General features: G+C 51.4%; 1 protein-coding gene and 1 pseudogene across 1 annotated transcript; both read right to left on the minus strand.

Annotated features, from left to right (window-relative positions):
• Positions 1 to 1,490: 1,490 nt before the first annotated feature.
• LOC125531787 (peroxidase 1-like) lies at positions 1,491 to 2,862 on the minus strand (annotated as a pseudogene).
• A 9,435-nt stretch (positions 2,863 to 12,297) lies between these two features.
• On the minus strand, positions 12,298 to 13,565 carry LOC147958817 (peroxidase 1-like). The gene is made up of 2 exons (XM_087535267.1): positions 13,276 to 13,565; positions 12,298 to 13,182 (listed from the first exon to the last, which is right to left on the minus strand). The coding sequence occupies exons 1-2, from the start codon at positions 13,483 to 13,485 to the stop codon at positions 12,403 to 12,405; spliced, it is 990 nt and encodes a 329-aa protein (XP_087391393.1). The 5' UTR covers positions 13,486 to 13,565; the 3' UTR covers positions 12,298 to 12,402.
• Positions 13,566 to 17,994: the final 4,429 nt, after the last annotated feature.

The following is a 17,994-nucleotide window of genomic DNA, read 5'->3' on the forward strand; positions in this document are numbered from 1 at the left end:
TATACACAGTATTCGACACAACTCTAACAAACTGGATCAAGAGTACGAGGGACGTCACCGAGCTAAACATGTGCAGATCGCGGAGGTGCTGTGCGTTCGATACTTGATCGGTTGGATCACGAAGACGTTCGACTACATCAACCGCGTTTCTTAACGCTTCCGCTTTCAGTCTACGAGGGTACGTAGACATACTCTCTCCTCTTGTTGCTATGCATCCCTAGATAGATCTTGCGTGATTGTAGGAATTTTTTTGAAATACTGCGTTCCCCAACATACCCCCACATCGACCCCTGCTCGCCACAACCAATCTCACTGGTGAGGTCGTCATCCACCCCATGGCCGGCGATTTCCCCACACACACAACCACCTCTTATCCGCAGCTCCGACTATTATGCCAGCGCACCGTCTGTAGCTCCAGCAATGTCCTAGCTTTGGCGGACTAGCTACATAACTGCGACAGCGAGGCACACCCACGGTACAGGGATGCTGGAACCAACATATGATTTTGATGCAACCAGCAAATCTAGAGCTGGAACCAGTATGTGGGTTTGGTGCATCGCCTGGGGTGTTTTCTACATCGACGTCGGCGGCCGCCTCATTTTGTTGAAAACGACAAGACAAAAGGCTCCTGCCGGCAAGATTTTTTGCTACCACGGCGACCGGTGGAAATAGTGACCAACAAGGGCTTTTGCAGTAAATGATTTTTGTCCCGGCAAAGTCAGAGCTGGAACCAACTTTTGTTTTTGCTACAACTGGCAAAGCCAGAGCTGGAACCAACAACATTTTATGCTTGAATCAAAGAAAGCAGGGGCTTCGAAAGATCTACGTCAGAGCTACAACCAGTGCTGAAAAATGCTACGTCCAGCAACCACGAAAGCTATAACCGGCTTTGAAAAAAGCTTCAACTGGATACGAGGTAGCTGGAGGTCGGCCACCGTGTAGCCGCCAAAAGGTGTAACCGGCATCGAGAAAAGCTACAATGCGCTTATAGAAAAGCTTGAAACGAAGAACGGCTAGCTAACAATGGCGAGCGGCGACGACGGAGCTGCATGGCGGTGCTGCGACGGGCGCGTCAAGAGCTATGACGGCGGACTACGACGATGCGGGAACTCTCACCCGGCGGTCCTGCAACCAAGGGAGGGTGACACGACCGGAGCTGTCGATGGCGAGCGTCCCTGACAAGCTTCGACGGCGAGTGTCCCCGACGAGCTGCGACATGGCGGCCAAGGGCAAGCAGGAGGAGAGATACTACTCTTTTTTCCGTTTTGCGCGTGCGTGCGGAAGGAGAAAGATGACTTGGTAGCGGCAATCTCAGCTGTTCACGCATCCAAATCCAATGCTTGGCAGCCGATTGGCCCAAATTTGGACCGGCACACCGGCGCAGAGATATCGATTCAATGATTATTAGAGAATGTTTTTAGTTTTTACTCAATGTTATTGCTGACGATAATATAAATCATACAACTACAATGAACAGTATCAGACAGACATCCTCGAACTCGTGCAGTTACGACTTACAACTACAACTACAAGAATCAACGAACTCTAGTTGGGGGCGTAGCATTTCTTCCTGATCTCTCCCTTGGTCCCGGTGAGCACGCCAACGTCGCCCATCTTGATCATGGACTCGCTGAAGTCCCTGAAGAACTCATCGTGGAACTTGCCCGTGGCGATGCGCTGCACGTAGTCCTTGGTGGTGGCGTCGAAGAGGAGCGCGGCGTAGGAGCGGAAGAGGCCCCTCCGCTTGGCGACGTGGCGGTAGTAACTGGTGTCGAAGGTCTTGAAGCTCCCCGGGTCCATCTCTGACATCATAGTGCGGTCATCAACGCTCTTGCACTTGATCCTCAGCTTGTCGGCGTACTCGCTGTCCAGAGATGGGTCGACGAGGGCATTCTCGCCAGTGTTGTTGTAGAGCCGGTCGGCAAAAGACGGGCAGTGCACCGTGCCGAGCGTGTGGGCGCCGGAGAGGACGACGAGGTCCTTGAGGTCGAGGCCCTTGGAGGCAAAGATCTTGGCGAGCAGGGGGACGTCGCCGGAGGCCGGGGGCAGCTCGCTGCTGGCCTCCGTGGCGCTTGACACCCTGTCGTCTCGTCTGCCCAGCGCCACTGGCCAGAAGGGTCCCTTTGCCAACTGTCGCGGGACATGAGGGTTAGCACGTCGTTGCAGGAGACGATCCCCGGACACGTGGCCTCGAGCTTGGCCTTCACGCGCTCCACGGAGCCGGACCCTCGCGGGCTCTTGTTCGGCTTGGCGTCCTTCTCCGCCAGTTGTCGTCGGTGGATGCAAGCAGGACAGAGGTGTCACAACCCTGCAATTTAATTTGCGTTGCATGCACAGACATGTAAGCATATATTTCATGATCAATAGCAGCAGAAATACAAGAACATGTAAGTTATGTACCCTGACGAAGCAGTCGTGGAAATGGAGACGGAGGAGCGGACCGGCGAGGCTGGGCGCGGAGGTGATGATCTTGGCCATCTCCTGGCGGACGATCTTCTCGGTGTCGGGGCATGTCTTTCTGTAGAAGCCGATATTCAGTTGAGCCACCGCTGCCGAGCTAGCTGAAAGAACCAGCAGGGCCATAGGGAGTGAATTGCAGAAAACATCTACATTGAAGGCTAGGGTTTGCAGAAATCACACTTCTACAGTTTTGTGCCAAAAACCACTAATTTCGAGCCTAATTTTTTGCAAAAAAACACTAGTCGATGGCTTAGGCCATTTTGAGCACGATTATGGCATGTGGGTCCCGCTGGACAGGGTGACGTGGCAAACTAAAAAGCCAAGGACATCCGGACACAATTTTGTTTTACAGAATGACCCCTGAAAAAACTTAATCGGGTCCTCGCGACCTTCATCTCCCATGGTGGAGGCCGGCGGCCACTCCCTCCCTGTGCGCTGCCAGCCCACGAGAGACCGACGTGCCTGCCCTTGCTGCCCTTAGCGCTTCCCCCTTCGCCGGCGCGCGAGCAGCTGTGCCGGCGGCCAGGCGGCCATGTTGTAGGTGAGGTGCTGCTGGCAAGCTCGAGCTCCACCGACCAGCGGGCATGAGTCAACGGTCACAGGAGGGAGATAGAACATAATCCTCTTTTTCTTAATGTGAAAAAATGACCTTATCCTCTTAGGCTCTTTTACAGTGTAGTCCGTTCTATTATGTCTATTTGCAATCCGTTATATTGTGTCAAGTCAGCCTGTGCAGCGGGTCCCAGCTGTCATAAACGTGATTAAAACGAGCGAAACGGACGACTAATGTTTTTTTAAAAAATTAGCCTCAGAATTAGTGTTTTTTGACACAAAACTGTAGAAGTGTGGTTTCTGCAACCCTAGCCTTCAATGTCAATGATTTTTGTAATTCACTCGGCCACACGGAGCAGTAAAAACCTGATCGCCATGGACATTAGCTGATTACGGGGTCCATGAGGGAGGCCAAGGTTAGCTGATTACATGATAGAATTAACACCAGTTAGCAGTTACTACGTGGCTGCAGACAAGAATGTTTTGGCACTAGATGTCAGGTGACGTAGACTTGGTGCATTGTGTCAGCGTGACAACCTGGTTGCTGCGTATGCAAGCATGTGCTAACTTCCACCTCCATACAACCGCCTCAATGATCAAACGTACGCAACCGCGGCTAAGCGAACCAGTCAATTAATGCAGCAGGAATGGCGATAAAAAATAGATGGCGCCGAGGCCAGTTCATGACCAGTGTGTCGTCCATGGTAACATGCCTTGAATCTATCATCTGTCTCATCGTCACTGGATAGGAACACAATGATCTGATTAGGCTCATGATTGCATCGAGAGAATAACCTCACATGCGTCAGGTTAAGCAGCAATGCTACACCTACTTAGGGACTCTTACGTCAGGTTAAGGCTGGAGTTTTTTTGATGGGGCAACCTTATCCTGCATGCAAATTAAAGATTCCAGTCGTGCGGTGATAGCTTCTGTGTCCCTCCTGGTCGACGTAGAGCGGCAGAGCCAGCGAGGAACAACGACGTACGGTGGCAATGGCCTGATAGCAACGGGGAAATGAGGCCGGGTCGTCAACCGACGGACATCGATGCGTTCAGTCATGCGTCTGCACGGACGAGAACTTTGCATGACGAAGTAGCGAAGGCACTAAGCAGCACGTACGCACACCATTGTTCCGGGGCCGAAATCATTGTTCTGACTTTCACAATGATCTTTGCCGCAAAATGAACTTAACTTGAAAGTATTTCATGATCTGATCCTTTTAAAAACGCCAGATCCCGCGGCGTTGCTGCGACACATAAAAACGTCGAGGTATGTCGCGTTTCTGCTCCACATTGAAATGTCGAGGTATGCCGCGTTTCTAATCCACATGAAAACGCCATGGATGTTGGCGTTTCTGGCTGACATAGAAACAAAATAGAAACTGGATGACATTGTTGTTCCAAGAGATCAGCCGCATCCAGCAGCGATGCAAACTGCATGCACGCAGCAAGCTCTCGGTAGAAATGTTCCGTTTACTTCTGAAAACCATTCTTTATCTAGACGGAAGTTCGTTAATTAGCTGCACACTTTTGTTTACAAGGAATTGCAACACTATTGCATGTAAATATATTAAGGACTTGAATATACATCTCACGATCGCAGGGGGAGGGAGGTTTTTTTATTGTTCTTTTGAGACATTATTGATCTGTCACGATGTTTATAGGGACAAAAAAGATCATAGTGTGAAGTATGCTTCGCTAAATTTTGGGTCTCGAAATTCGAACTCCTAAACTCATGAACGAATTACAAAGAGTAAAAACGAAACTACTTTGTGGACCACTGGTGCATGGACGATACATGCACGATGTGCAATCGAACGATGTCCTGCAGAGAGCTTGATTGACACCAACGGCTTGATTAATAGTATCGTCCGTAAATCGTGCACAGGACGTCGTGTGTATAGCAACGTTGGAGTAAAAACACTAGAGTGCTCTATGATTTGCCGAATGATTGCTCCATGCCGCTTAGTGCTACATTGCTTTATGTCGTCAGCCACTACCTTGCATTCAGACGCGACATGAATCCTTTGCACGTGCAGGTCTTTTGAGAGAGCCAAAACTTGCCTAACAACAATTGCTTCAAGTGTTGCAGGATCTATGATTCCACTAGTTACAATGAGTGAAGCACCCAAAAATAGGCCATCATGGTCTTGGCCAATCGGAGTTACAGCACCCGGGTCTACATTCCTCGTTTTTTTTTTTGCAGGGAAGGGTCTACATTCCTCGTTACCGTTGCATCAACATTAATCTTGGCCCGGGGACGGAGACCCATCGAACGAATCGTTCGATGCAGGATGGGGGACGAGCAGACATTTTAGTTTGCTAATATGGTACACCTCCACGTGCGAACACCCTCGATGCAGGCCCCTTTACTGGGCCTCCAGCGGTCCAGCCCGATCATCATTCCCTTCAATTTTTTTTGAAAAAAAGAATATTTAATATCACACAGATATCAACTACATCCAGTCTCTACACTTATAATATGTCGTAAAACGACATCCAGGATACACACAGCCGAAGAAAAAAAGAAAAGAAAAAAGGAAAAAAAAACAAAGGTTCCGCCACAGCGATCGACTTCTCTCAGCAGCCACACACAAACCACAACTAAATACAACACCTGTAAAATATAAAAGGGCTTCAAAAGCAACGCCTCCAAAAAGGAAACAATGCACAAGCACCATCATTGTCTCATCCAAGATCTTAGGTTTTCACGATGGAGAACTCCGAGCTTTCAGAACAATTCCTTCAGCAAGGCAATTGTCACACACAACCAATGAAGGCCAGACCTTAGGTTTTCAATGGCCAGGCACAGGCAATGAAGGTCAAACCTTAGGTTTTCACCATGAAAGTCACGCTCGGTACCCCAGGAGCACCACAAAAAATGAATTCCTCCAGTGTTGCCACCCCCATTTGACACTGCTCTTCCTGAGAGTTATCAAACACCTAGCTAACTCCATCGCCTCAAAGGCTCTGTTCGTCTAACCAATCCTCCGATCTCAGCCACCATGACCTTCTACACAACTTTCTACACCATAGAAATCGAGAAGCCGACATGTCCCATGATGTCAACAAACAATAGAGCTTTGCGCCACGTTGTCATGGAACCTCTTAAGCTGATATGGCGTACACGGCCGAATTCTATTCGATCTGGATATCTTGGGCAGGATCTCCAGCAGCAGTCTGGAACACATCGATGACCAAATCGAGGAGGACCGATCATGTAGGACATTGCCATGATGCGAAAAGAGCACGAGGACAACCACACTTATTTTCAGGGCGGCAGGCCCCCATCCCGCCCCGATCCGGCCCGCCGCCACCTGCCTGCCAACATCCATGGCCTGAAGCCTGCCAACCAAAGCCCTAGGCCGCATCAGCCGACCGCTGCTTTGGGCCGAGCTCCACCAGCCCACCTAGATCAGATTGGAGGGATCTACAGCTCAAGCCATCGCTGCAAGCTGGGGCACACCACCGGGCGGAGCACCCCGCCACACCCATCACCGAGCAGCACCGCCACCACCACATCGGAGCCATGCCACCGCCAGGGAGGGAGAGGAGCCGCACCCATCGAAGGCCCCGCAACCACCGGCACTGCTTGGGCTTCGCCCGACAGAGACCCTCGGCGGCGGTGAGGGAGTTAACCCTGGTTTGTTCAATAAATTCGCAATGATGTGCATGATAAAAGTGCCATGGTCCAGAGAAATAATTTACTCAACAGGAATATACCATTGTATGATAAAAAATGAACATAATTATGATATACAAAAATAAGTTTGCCATGAACGAAAAATATAATTTGCCATGTCACAAAAAATAAAATTGCCATGGTACTAAATTAAATTTATCACCATGAAAAGTAAGAAAATAAATAATTTGCCATGCTCCAATAGTATAATTTTCCATGTTACAAAAAATAAAATAGCTATGGCACTAAAATAATTTTTCGATCATTAAAAGTAAGAAAAGAAGAATTTGCCCTGGTCCACAAATATAATTCGCCATGGTAACAAAAAACACTGCCATCATATAAAGACAAATTTGCAATCATGAAAAGTAAGATTTTTTTGCCATGGTACAACAATGAATTTTGCCATTTTATTTTACTTTTTGCCAAATTTGTAAAGTTTTGCCAAAATTTGTCATGTGCTTTACAAAAATTGCCATGTTTTGTGTGAAAACATTTTGTCTTCATTTTGCCATGTACTAGTAATAGCAGGTTAAGGAAATTGCCAATGTTTTCTAGAATAAAATGGCAAAAACATTGTATAAAAAATAAGAAAAGATATACAATGTGCATATGGTTTTCCGTGATTGAAAAAAACCCTAGCAAATTTACAAGTTTTATCTCTAAGAGCAATCAGAACAACGAATATTCCATCATCCAAACTAAGTTTGCTCAGATCCTAATCCACTGGGCATTAGCGAGCCTCGTGACTCCAACTGTGTTGATATCTTCGTATTTCATATTATCATTCTTTCTATTTGGTTATTGCTTGATTTGTTGGTTGATATTGAACTATTTGAGTAGTATAGTTACTGATTCTACTGACTAAAGGATTGCTTTTTCTCATCTTTTATGATGGAGTGGTTGGCCTCCCAAAACAAATGTCGGATCGACTGGCAAGTTGTCGACTCCAACATGACCCTCTTTGTGTTCGTTGTTTTCAGGAAGCTGAGAACCTACATCACATCCTCGTTGGATGCATATTCCTTCGAATCTGATGGCAAGGGATTTTGTCTTGGAGCCGCATCACCATCCACCCCCTTGATGACACAGTTTGCTTCTTCAACTGGTGGTCAGGGGCCACAAACATCCCCCCCTCCTCACTATCTGGGAAATTTGGAAGCACCACAATGCTGTCATCTTCGATGGAGTGCTGGTGCTAAAGGGTTAAAGAGGATTTTACCTGCAACCCTGGCTTTAATTAGTTTGCACCCTCTTCTCCCTCGACTCAACTCACACTCTTCCTTCTAGGAAAGAGGATGTCTCTCGGCTCTCTGTGTGTATGTTGGTTGAGACTTGCTGCTTGTACTTTCTATGACCTATCAATATGGAGATACACACACAACATATTCATGAAATAAGTACTTGCTTTAGTCCATACAAGACTTTATAGACTTTGTACACATGATGTGGTGCATTTTTATCTTCAAAATCACTAGTGGTTGTCTTGTGTAAACATCCTCTTCTAGAACATTATGTAGAATCTGTGACGCCCCCAATTTGACCGTACACTAATCATACACGCAAACGTGTACGATCAAGATCAGGGACTCATGGGAAGATATCACAACACAACTCTACAAATAAAATAAGTCATACAAGCATCATATTACAAGCCAGGGGCCTCGAGGGCTCGAATACAAGAGCTCGATCATAGACGAGTCAGCGGAAGCAACAATATCTGAGTACAGACATAAGTTAAACAAGTTTGCCTTAAGAAGGCTAGCACAAACAGGGATGCAGATCGAACGAGGCGCAGGCCTCCTGCCTGGGATCCTCCTAAACTACTCCTGGTCGCCGTCAGCGGGCTGCACGTAGTAATAGGCACCTCCCGAGTAGTAGTAGTCGTCATTGACAGTGGCATCTGGCTCCTGGGCTCCATCGTCTGGTTGCAGCAATCGGATATAGGAAAGGGGAAAAGGGAAAGAAAATCAATCGTGAGTACTCATCCAAAGTACTCGCAAGCAAGGAGCTACACTACATATGTATGCATTAGTATCAACTGGAATAAGGCTATCATATGTGGACTGAACTGCAGAATGCCGGAATAAGAGGGGGATAGCTAATCCTGTCGAAGACTACGCTTCTGGTAACCTCCATTTTGCAGCAGGAGAAGAGAGTAGATGGTAAGTTCACCAAGTAACATCGCATAGCATAATCCTAACCGATGATCCTCCCCTCGTCGCCCTGTGAGAGAGCGATCACCGGTTGTATTTGCCACTTGGAAGGGTGTGTTTTATTAAGTATCCGGTTCTAGTTGTCATAAGGTCAAGGTACAACTCCGGGTCGTCCTTTTACCGAGGGACACAACTATTCGAATAGATCAACTTCCCTGCAGGGGTGCACCACATAACCCAACACGCTCGATCCCATTTGGCGGGACACACTTTCCTGGGTCATGCCCGGCCTCGGAAGATCAACACGTCGCAGCCCTACCTAGGCACAACAGAGAGGTCAGCACGCCGGTCTAAATCCTATGGCACAGGGGTCTGGGCCCATCGCCCATTGCACACCTGCACGTTGCGTACGCGGCCGGTGAGCAGACCTAGCAACCTCCATTACAAAGGAAGTTGCGTTACGCGGTCCAACCCAGCGCGCGACACTCAGTCGCTGACGTCACGAAGGCTTCGGCTGATACCACGACGTCGAGTGCCCATAACTGTCCCCGCGTAGATGGTTAGTGCATATAGGCCAGTAGCCAGACTCAGATCAAATACCAAGATCTCGTTATGCGTGTTATTTTGAAATAACCACGGACGCCGACCAGGGCCAGGCCCACCTCTCTCCTAGGTGGTCTCAACCTGCCCTGTCGCTCCGCCACAAAGTAACCGTCGGGGGCCTTCGGGAACTCAGGCCCACCTCTACCGGGCTGGAGCCACCTACCCCTTCAGCCCCCAACATCGGAATCACTCGCGGGTACTCCTACGAGCCGACCCGACTTTAATCACCACAAGTATCATATATTATGTATAAGTATATACCCGTGACCACCTCCCAAGTGATCACGGCCCGATAGTATAGCATGGCAGACATACAAGAATGTAGGGCCATTGATGATATACTAGCATCCTATACTAAGCATTAGGATTGCAGGTAAGTTATCAACAGTTGTAGCAACAATGATAGGTTATGCATCAGAATAGGATTAACGGAAAGCAGTAACAGGCTACACTACTCTAATGCAAGCAGTATAGAGGAGAGTAGGCGATATCTGGTGATCCGGGGGGGGGGGCTTTCCTGGTTGCTCTGGCAAGAGAGAGTGGTCGTCAACACCGCAGTCGTACTGGGTAGCAGCGGCGTCGGTCTCGGTGTCTAGCGAGAGAAGAGGGGGAAGAAACAATAAATATAATGCAAACAAATGCATGACGATGCATGACATGAAAAAGCGTGATGCTAGGTGTGCCCTAACACGGTACGAGGTGGTACCGGTGAAGGGGGGAACATCCGGAAAATTATCCCCGGTGTTTCTCGTTTTTGGGCAGAGGAGCCGGAGGGGAAAGTTGCGTGTTCGCTATGCTAGGGATGCGTGGCGGATGAACGGGCTGCGTATTCGGGTTTGTCTTGTCGTTTTGAGCAACTTTCATGTACAAAGTTTTTTCATCCGAGTTACGGTTTATTTTATATTAATTTTTAAAGTTTTAATTCATATTCTAAAATTATCAAATTATTTTAATTCGAAATAAATGTGAATTGCTACGTGCACCCAGCTCTGGGTACACATAAGTGTACCAGAGGGGCTGCCATGTGGGTCCAAGGGGTCCCAGTTGACCAGTCAAACTTTGACTGGTCAACAGGGGGTGGGGCCTTGTCATACACCGTTTTACTAACCTCACAGATTAAAAGACTAATTAGGTTATTAGGTTAACTAACACAAGTTAATTAAGTTAATTAGCTAACTAAACAGGATTAATTAAGTTAATTATTTAGATAATTAATTAATTAATTTTATTGTTAATTTATTATTATTATTTTTTATTTGTTCTGGGAGTGGGCCCCATTCGTCATAGGGCCAAAGGCCAAAGCGGGCGCCGGTGCTAGCAGGTTACATGCGCAGGGGCGCTGCGGGTGCGCGGGTGCTTTGCCTGGGAGGGCGCTGTGGAGCGGCTGGCGGGACCGAGTGCCGGCGCTCCGGCGTGGAGCTCCGGCGGGCCGCCACCGGGCGGAGCAGCAGGGAAGTAGTGCAGCGGCGCGACGAGGGGCTGGAGGAGCACAACCACTGCAGCAGCAGCGATCGCGAGCTCCGACAAGGGAGCGGAGGGCCGTGGTGGAGGGCGCGCGGCGAGCACGGCCGCGAGCGGCAGCACAGCGAGACGGGGTGAGCGCGGGCGGTGCACATGCGCGATGGACGGCTAACGGGCGCACGACGCGGGCTCGAACGGCGCAAGGCCGACTTCGGGCGCGTCACGGTGAGGCAGGGGGCGCGAGCGCGGCGCTGGGTGCGCACGGGGAGGGGGCCGCGGAGGCGGTGACCGCGGCCGCGAGCGAGGCACGTGCGTGGTGAGGGGGGGGGGTCAACGACGGGAGAGAGGGAGTGAGGAGGGGAGGCGGCGGCTCACAGGGGTGCTACAAGGGTTCGGGCAGCGGGGGAACGAGGAGGTGGACGGGGACGACGCGCGTAGACAGGGAAGTCTGACGGCGTCCGGGACGGCTTCGGGTGACGGAGTAGGGGTCGAGGCGGCGATGGCGGGGCGGCGCCGGGAGGAAGCAGAGGTGCCAGGAGGTCGGTCGGGGAGGAGGGTTGAGGAGGCGGTGAGGGGAGGCGACGAGGAGGCGCCGGCGGAGACGGGCGGCGCCTGCCGGACGGGCATAGGGATGAGGCGGCGGTGTCGGGGTGCCGTTTCCCCCGATCCAGATCGGGGGGAGCGAGGGAGACGCGCGGGGTGGGACGAGTGGGGGAATGGGGTGCGCTAGGGTTTGGGTTCGGTCGCCCAGGGGAGTTAACGAAGTGGGGTGGGCCGGCTAGGTTAGAGGGCTGGCCGGCTAGGCCGTTTGGCCCAGTTGGCCGGGTTTTTTTTTTGTTTTTTTACTTTTCTGTTTTTTTTGGTTTATCTATTTTTTACTGTTTTACTTTATTTCTAATTATTTTAGTTTTAGTAAAATATACACTTAGCTCTAAAAAATAGTGTTTCAAAGTAACCCACTACCCTAAAAAGTTTCACCGCAAAATAAAATAGTTTATAATTTTATAAAATATCAAAGGTACTTATTTAATCGTTTCAACTACTGTTTTAATCATTTCAGAGTATTAAAACATTTTATAAAAGTGAGGTTTCCTCACCACAATTAACTTTGCATTACTTGGCACACCCCACACATTTTAGTTTTAAAGTTTGAAAACTTTTGTTGTTTGCCTTTAATTCAATTTTGAATTTGAATCGGTTTTGAACTAACGCGAGATTAACAATAGTAACCCTGATGACATGGCATCGTTAACATGGGATTACTGTAGCCTAATTATCCGGGCATCACAGAATCACAATCTGCAAATCTATTAGTATCATGGCTTTGTGACGGACTATTGCCGAGGAGGAGGTGGACAAGCTCTGGAGCAGATCATTAGAGTATGTGAATAAATGATTTTTACTCAATAATAAGTCACACTACTACAATAAATAGTTCCACACGACCATTATCGAACGCATCCCCTTACAGTAAAGAATGAACAAACACTAATTGAGGACATAGCACTTCTTCCTGATCTCTCCCTCGGCCCCGGTGAGCACGCCAACGTCGCCCATCTTGATCATGGACTCGCTGAAGTCCCTGAAGAACTCGCCGTCGAACTTGCCCGTGGCGATGTGCTGGACATAGTCATTGGTGGTGGCGTCGAAGAGGAGCGCCGCGTCGGAGCGGAAGAGACCCCTCCGCTTGGCGACGTGGCGGTAGTAGCTGGTATCAAAGGTTTTGAAGCTCCCGGGGTCCATCTCAGACAGCATGGTGCGGTCATCAACGCTCCTGCACTTGAGCCTCAGGTTGTCAGCGTACTCGCTGTCTAGAGACGGGTCGACGAGGCCAGAGGTACCGTTCTCGCTGGTGGTGTTATAGAGCCGGTCGGTGAAGGACGGGCAGTGCGCTGTGCCGAGCGTGTGAGCGCCGGAGAGGACGACGAGGTCCTTGAGGTCGAGGCCCTTGGAGGCGAAGATCTTGGCGAGCAGAGGGACGTCGCCGGAGGCCGGGGGCAGCTCGTTAATGGCCTCTATGGCACTGGACACCCTGCCGTCTCTCCTTCCCAACGCCACTGGCCAGAAGGGGCCCTTGGCCAGCACGACTGCGTCGCGGGACATGAGGGTGAGCACGTCGGCGCAGGAGACGATGCCCGGGCACGCGGCCTCGAGCTTGGCCTTCACGCGCTCCACGGAGCCGAACCCTCGCAGGCTCTTGTTCGGCTTGGCGTCCTTCTCCGCCACCTTGCCGTCGGTGGATTCGAGCAGGACAGAGGCGTCACAACCCTGCAATTTCGCGTTGCATGGATGTTTCTTAGTGTTTGTGTGCATAATGTAGGTTTGTACGTGAGACAGGACAAGTGCACAACGACGACTTACCCTGACGAAGCAGTCGTGGAAATGGAGCCGGAGCAGCGGGCCGGCCAGGCTGGGCGTGGCGGCGATGATTTTGGCCATCTCCTGGCGGACGATCTTCTCGGCGTCGGGGCATGTCTTGGTGTAGAAGCCGATCTCCAGCTGAGCCACCGCAGCCGAGCTAGCTGCAAGAACCAGCAGGGCCATAGGGAGCAGCAAAGACCTGGTCGCCATGGACCTTAGCTGATCACAAGATAGAATTAAGCACCCCAGTTACTATGTGGCTGCAGATAAGAATGTTTTGGCCCTAGTAGTTGAGTGATCTTTGTCCTTGCAACTCCCTCTACTTAATACTTATAGATGTCAGGTGACGTAGACTTAGTGCATTGTGTCAGCGTGACAACCTGGTTGCTGCGTATGAAAGCATGTGCTAACTTCCACCTCCATACAACCGCCTCAATGATCAAACGTACGCAACCGCAGCTAAGCAAACCAGTCAAATAATGCAACAAAAATGGCGATAAAAATTAGATGGCGCCGAGGCTAGTTCATGACCAGTGTGTCGTCCATATGGTAACATGCCATGAATCTATCATGTCTCTCATCACAGGATAGGAACGCAATGATCTGATTTGGCTCATGATTGCATCAAGAGAATAACCTCACATGCATCAGGTTAATGCTGGAGTGTTTTTGACGGGGCAACCCTATCCTGCATGCAAATTAAAGATCACAGTCGTGCGGTGATCGTTTCTGTGTCCCTCCTGGTCGACGTAGGGCGGCAGAGCCAGCGAGGAACAGCGACGTACGGTGGCAATGGCCTGATTGCAACGGTGAGATAAGGCCGGGTCGTCAACCGACGGACATCGATGCGTTCAGTCATGCATCTGCATGGACGAGAACTACTTTGCATGACGAAGTAGCAAAGGCACTAAGCAGCACATACGCAGACCATTGTTCCGGGGCTGAAAGGATGACATAGCTGTTCCAAGAGATCAATGCAGCAGTGATGCAAACTGCATGTAAGCTCGAAAGAAAGGTTCCCTTTACTTCTGAAAACCATTCTTTATCCAGACGGAAGTTCGTTGGCTGCACATTTGTCGGAGTAATAGGCCACGGGTAGGCCAATCTGAGTCCCATAACCTTTCAAGACATCGGGGCAGGCTGCGCCCCTCAAGACCCCAGGGCGAAGAGCCACCTCCTGAGGAGTCGACGGCAGGGCGGCCGACTGCCCGCTCACGGCCGAGTCCCAGAAACGACTTCCAGATAAGCCGGCTTTGGGGAGTCGGCCGGCGACTCCAACAAACCCATGACCTCATCGAAGGGGACGGGGCAGGGGCGTGGCTACAGTGAAGCCCACTCCCGCCCCTTACCAAGGGCAAGCATGGCCACAGCATGCCGTACTCGGGAAGATCTCTGTGCGGCGTGGCACTGTTGCGCTGCCGGCCCTGACATCAGCACCACAGTACCGAGTCCTGCGCCCACGACAGCTTGTCTGAACGGCCCGGAAGCAGCAGGTCCCACCAATCAGTGAGACCCTAGGAGACGGCGAGAGGACCGCCAGTCGGATCCGTCAGGAGTCGGCGCGGGGAGTTGGCCGAGCCCTCCCCTGGGCCCCATGCACCATTAATCAAGATGTGATGGGGAGTGGCAATAGTGATCGCCCGCCAGGCGGCGGGACTGTTGCCACGACCCCATGACCAAGCCCGCGTCATCAGAAGCACGGCTACAGTAATCAGCAGCCGGCAAGACCCGCCCGCGGCAGACGCGGCCTGTCGGCTCCGTACCAGATCAGTCGGCGGGGCCCACCAATCGGCGGGCCCCAGCAGTCGGCGGAGAAATCGGAGGCCAGAGGCACTGACGGCTGGGCCCGCGCCCAGTCGAATTACCATTGTACCCCTGAGGGGTAGGCCTATATAAACCCCCCAGGGCACCCATAAGGGTTGGAACCTGGTAGCTCTAGACCATACCAGATAGAAGGAGAGATCTAGCCTTGCCCTCTCCTACCTATAAGAAACAGCTCAAGGAGCAACCGTGTAAACACTTGGCCATAGTGACCATGCGGAGACCCCGCAGAGCAGTAGTAGGGGTATTATCTCCCCGGAGAGCCCTGAAGCTGGGTAAGATTCGCCGGCGTGCATGTCTTCGCCTCATCCCGTTTCCAGACACCGGCGACGTTCTACTCGCCCCCACCATGATAAGCCATCCGTTGGCATATGTCGCACCAAACCCCCGACAACACTTTTGTTTTTTAGGAATTGCAACATAACTGCATGTAAATATATTAAGGACTCGCATACATCTCACGATCGCCGGGAGAAGGAGTTCTTCGGAACTTTTTTATCCACACCCCCACACCCACCCCTGCGTCGCCCGCGTCTGGCGACACGGGGGAAACCCTCGCCGCCAGGAGCCCCCCTTCGACTCCGCCACGCCCGCATCACCGCCGCCGGAGGGCCGGCAGGCGAAGCCGTGCCGCGCCCGGGGATGGCGGCGGCGGGGCGATTCCGTTCCTTCCCTGCCATGCCCCTGCATCGCGCCACCCCTCCCGCACCGTCTCCCTGCAACGCCGCCGCCGGAGGGCCAGCCATGCCGGTCGCGTCGCGCCCGAGGATGGCTGCGGTGGAGTGTCCCGCCTTCCCCCGGCGCTCACGTTGGAGGCCTGCCCACCCCATGGCCCCAGATCGGATCTGGCGTGCTGCGGCCACTCCCCCCGTCCAACTGATGCACACATCCTGCTGGTCCTGCTCGTCGGCGCGGCCGTGTCCGTGCTGATCCTCCCCCAGTCCACGTCTTGCCCCCTGTGGTGCAGCCCCTCTTCTTGCTGCCGTCCGTCGGGGCGGGCGTGACCCTTGGGAGAGGTGGCCGGAGCTCGGTCCTCCCTAGGTGCAGGCCACCTTCGTCCCCGACGATGTCTCCTCCGAGCTACTGTGACGACCTCTGTGTGTGTGTGGTGACGATGGCCCTCTGGTAGCATGTTAGAAGCTCCGTGGTGAATTTTGTTGACACCGCTCCGGTACCGGCCTCCATGAACCTGCGTTCTCCAGTGTTCTTGGTCCGCCGGCGTCCTCTACTGGTGTGGTTTCAGCCCCGATACAATGGTAGCTGCGCCTCTTCCAGCTTCGGTTCACTGGCGTTCTGGTGGCTCCGCCTCCGGCGGTACGAATCTGCGTTCCCTTCCGGTTCCGAATTGCTGGCGGCGCCGGCCACCATCCTTCCATCCGCATAGGCTCTCTACCCTGCTGCCTCTCCGACCCCGTCCACCTACACGCCATGTCGGTTTCAAAGCTTGCGTTTTTCCGTCGGCGAGATGTGCAGCCCCACCCCCATCTGTGGTAGCGGTCGACAAGCAGGTTGTCTCCGGCATCTTTGGATCCTGATCTGCCGGCTTTGGGATTGCTCGGACTAGGCCAGGCAAAATCCATGCTCGGCTTGCCGATGCTGGCAGCGGTGACACCCGCGGGTGTCGTTTCCCTTCCTGAAGGTGCTGCCATGGCCTTTTCCGTGCACCCCTTTGAGTATCGGGGCAAACCCTAGGTCCGGTTCTCTGGATCGGATGGCGATGGCATCTCGACATCGTTCCCCTTCTTGAAGGCGCTATCTTGCAAGCTCGTGGTGTCCCGGTGTTGGAATTGAAGATGTTCGACGTCCTTCTATGTTGGTATGATTCTCTAGTTTTCGGTTTGGTGGGTTTAGTTGTGTCATTTCCTCTGTTCGGACTAAGCACCCCGTCTCTCTATGCTCCGGACACCATGTTTATGCCTTCTTGCGTTCATGGCATGTGTTGTACCCTCTGATGTACTCTTTCTTCTTTCTTCTATCAATGAAATGATACGCAAGCTTTGCGTATTCGCGAAGAAAAAGAAGGAGTTTTTCGTTTTCTTGTTTTGAGACAATCAAGCTAAGCTTTATTGATCCGTCAGTCCATCATAATGTTTATAGTGGCGAGAAAAGGTCACCGTGTTTACCTAACCAGACATGGGGCCAACGCCTAAATGTAAAACATGCCTGAGCTGGTTTTCAACATGCAGAGTGCTTTTATTAAGAAAAGAAGTATTCATGATAACTTCATGTATGTCCGCAACTTGGCCCGTCGATTTCACCGTATCAAATCTTCAACCCTGTTATTCAAGCTTGACATCAAAAAAGCCTTCGACTTGGTTCGATGGGAATACCTCATGGACTTATTGCGTCACCATCATTTCCCAACTCGTCTCTGTGACTGGATTTGGCACTTCTTTGCACTGCCTGATCCAGGGTGCTCCTCAATGGTATTGCGGGTGACCCTATCAAGCATGGTTGTGGACTTCGGTAGGGGGATCCTCTATCCCCTTTCTCTTTATCCTTGCTATCGACCCCCTTCACCGCATTCTCACTAAGGCCACCGAGCAAGGCAACCTTCACCCGCTATGTGGAAATCCAATTCGAGCATCCTTTTATGTTGATGTCTTCGTTGCACCAATAAAAGAGGACATCCAGTTCCTAGCCATGACGTTAAACTACTTTGGTGAGGTCACCGGCCTTGTCACCACCAACAACAAAAGTTTGGTTGCGCCCATTCGGTGTGCCAACCTCGACCATGATGTCATCCTTTAGGCCTTCCCTGCTGTCCGTACCTCTTTCCCTCTGTGGTACCTTGGCCTTCCTCTATCTGTCACGAGGCTAAAACGCATCCATTTCCAGTACCTCAAGGACAAGATTGCTGGAAAGCTCCCACCTTGGTCGGCCATGCATGTGGCTGCC

Source organism: Triticum urartu, chromosome 7A, assembly GCF_056163025.1.
Source record: "Triticum urartu cultivar PI428250 chromosome 7A, HENAU_Tu73, whole genome shotgun sequence".
NCBI classification, from domain to species: Eukaryota; Viridiplantae; Streptophyta; class Magnoliopsida; order Poales; family Poaceae; genus Triticum; species Triticum urartu.